The sequence below is a fragment of the Chiloscyllium plagiosum genome, chromosome 4, assembly GCF_004010195.1.
Source record: "Chiloscyllium plagiosum isolate BGI_BamShark_2017 chromosome 4, ASM401019v2, whole genome shotgun sequence".
Lineage (NCBI taxonomy): Eukaryota > Metazoa > Chordata > Chondrichthyes > Orectolobiformes > Hemiscylliidae > Chiloscyllium > Chiloscyllium plagiosum.
The window spans coordinates 89,474,697-89,477,676 of record NC_057713.1 but is presented as its reverse complement, the minus strand read 5'-3'; the positions used below and the strand labels follow the sequence as shown (position 1 = coordinate 89,477,676).

The 2,980-nt window shown below is 43.0% G+C and overlaps 1 protein-coding gene across 1 annotated transcript in view; it reads right to left on the bottom strand.

Annotated features, from left to right (window-relative positions):
• Positions 1–1,646: 1,646 nt before the first annotated feature.
• Positions 1,647–2,980, bottom strand: part of LOC122549191 (collagen alpha-1(XXI) chain-like) — a 173,905-nt gene continuing 172,571 nt past the window's right edge. Inside the window, exon 29 of the mRNA XM_043688582.1 lies at positions 1,647–2,107. Coding sequence (XP_043544517.1) covers positions 1,917–2,107 — 191 coding nt within the window. The 3' untranslated portion in view covers positions 1,647–1,916. The remainder of the gene's footprint in view (positions 2,108–2,980) is intronic.

Sequence of the window (2,980 nt, the reverse complement as noted above, 5' to 3'; positions counted from 1 at the left end):
GAGGGGCAGGTCATGCCTCACAAATATTATTGAGTTCTTTGAGGAGGTGACGAGACAGGTCAACGAAGGTTCAGCAGTGGATGTGGTGTATGTGGACTTCAACAAGGCATTTGATAAGGTTCCCATGGTAGGCTCATTCATAAAGTCAGGAGGTGTGGGATACAGGGAGATTTGGCTGACTGGATACAGAATTGATTGGCGGACAGAAGGCAGAGAGTGATTGTAGATGGAAACTATTCTGCCTGGAGGTCAGTGGTGAGTGGTGTCCTGCAGGGCTCTGTTCTTGGGCCTCTGCTCTTTGTAGTTTTTATAAATGATGTGGACGAGGAAGTTGAGGAGTGGGTTGGTGAATTTGCCGATGACACAAAGGTTGGAAGTACCGTCGATGGTATCGAGGTCTATTGCAGGCTGCAGCGCGACATAGACAGGATGCAGAGCTGGGCTGAGAAATGGCAGATGGAGTTCAACCTGGATAAATGCGAAGTGATGCATTTTGGAAGGTTGAAATTGAATGCTGAATATAGGATTAAAGACAGGATTCTTGACAGTGTGAAGGAACAGAGGGATCTTGATATTCTAGCGCATAGATCCCTCAAAGTTGCCACCCAAGTGGATAGAGTTGTTAAGAAAGCATATGGTGTTTTGGCTTTCATTAACAGGGCGATCAAGTTTAACAGCTGTGAGGTTTTGCTGCAGCTCTACAAGACCCCGGTGAGACCACACTTGGAATATTGTGTCCAGTTCTGGTTGCCCTATTATAGGGAAGATATGGAGGCTTTGGAGAAAGTGCAAAGAAGGTTTACCAGGATGCTGCCTGGACTGGAGGGCTTGCCTTACGAAGGGAGGTTGAATAAGCTTGGACTTTTCTCTCTGGAGAGAAGGATAAAGAGAGGAGACCTGATTGAAGTATACAAGGTAACGAGAGGCATGGATAGAGTCAATAGCCAGAGACTTTTCCCCAGGGCAGGATTGACTGGCACGAGGGGTCATAGTTTTAAGATATTAGGAAGAAGGTATAGAGGAGACTTCAGAGGTAGGTTCTTTACGCAGAGAGTTGTGAATGCGTGGAATGCATTGCCAGTGGTGGTGAAAACAGAGTCATTAGGAACATTTCAGCGACTCCTAGACATGCACATGGATAGCAGTGAATTGAGGGGTGCGTAGGTTAGGTTATTTTGTTTTAGATTTAGAATAATCCTCGGCACAACATCATGGGCTAAAGGGCCTGTTCGGTGCTGTCCTTTTCTATGTTCTACTTCGATATTCTCGACTGAGACAGACAGATTTCTAAATATTAATAGAATCAAGGGTACTGCAGGAAGCAGGAAAGTGGAGTTGAGGATTATCCGATCAACCATGATCTCAGTAACAGGCAGAGCAAACTCGATTGGCCAAATGGCCTACTTCTGCTCCTCCTTCTTAAAAAAATCAAAGATGGTAAAACATTCAAAACAAATGGTCAAGCCCACAGATGTCAAATGCAGCTTCTCAGCCCCATCAGTAATCTCTGATGGACTCTCTGCTGGATTTTCCTTCCCACTGCATTTAATGGCATGAATATAAGGCTTGACAATAGCAAGCAATCACTGCCAACCATCACATTTGTCATTTTTTTCTCTTCAAGAACTAGCTACAGAGTCAACAGCAAAGCTGCTATCAAAATTTATTTTTAAAAAAAATCTGTAGGGGATAAACATACATGCACAGCACGTGGTGTGTTTAAAATGTTTGTATTGAAGTATTCCAAAATCAGTAGCATACCGTATAACAGACTGTAACCTGTAATAATTAGCTATTGGTTCATGTGCCAATTGTTTTCTTCCTGAGAAACTGTTCCTCCTATTTGGCAGCAAGTAAAGGACACATGAGATGACATGACTGGATGCAACTCCCAGACTCTGAACCGCATAAGACCGTCAAAAATTTGGTCCTTTGTTAAAAGGGCTTCGGCCATTATTATAGGAATTATAACAGCTGGATATATCGCATACTCCGGGTGGGCCTGGTGGGCCACGCTTTCCTGGGCTCCCGGATGCTCCATTCCTTCCAGGTTCCCCATCCACTCCTGGCACTCCATGACCAGTCGGACCTGGTAATCCTGGTAGACCTAGAATTAGAGATAATTCTTAAATTTTCCTTCTTGGGTGTGCAGTGCACATTAGATATGACATGGCTAGTGAGTTTTTTTGGATGCTTCTGGTCTGCTTAACAGTTCTCACAGCATTTGACTAATTAGTAGACGGATTGTCAGATTGGGCTGCATAAAGGGCTTACTATTTTTCTTTAATGAAGGCGTCCGAAGCACAGAAGAAAATAAATATAAAAATCAACTGTAAGTTAAGAATTTATGAATTCTCTAATTTACAATTAACAATTATGTTTAGGATGGACCTTCTTGCATATAAGTTTCAAGATTTGCTACTGAACCATTATTCTAGATTTTCTATAAAGCAGAACTAAAACTAGGGCTTCTGTGACACTTCTGCCGAAGCTATAGTGAATGCTTAGCAGATTCCTGTGGAAATTCTCCCTGACAGACTGTATACTGGGTATATTAGGGAAAGAAGAAGCTCTGAAATAAAATAAATTACAGTTACCCTTTATCTAAAGTCTCACTCCTTTTCAATTAATTGGGCCCTAACTTCAGGCTCATATTACTCTTAAAATTATTACTGCAACATTGTTGCAAAACAACATTGCTGCAGCGAACAATATGAATGCACCGAGAAAAAGCATGGGAAGACGGACATGTTTCAAAGACTGATCATATCACAATAACGAGGAGAAAGTGAGGACTGTAGATGCTGGCGATCAGAGCTGAAAATGTGTTGCTGGAAAAGCGCAGCAGGTCAGGCAGCATCCAAGGAACAGGAGAATCGACGTTTCGGGCATAAGCCCTTCTTCAGCAATGAGGAAAGTGTGTCCAGCAGGCTAAGATAAAAGGTAGGGAGGAGGGACTTGGGGGAGGGGCGTTGGAAAT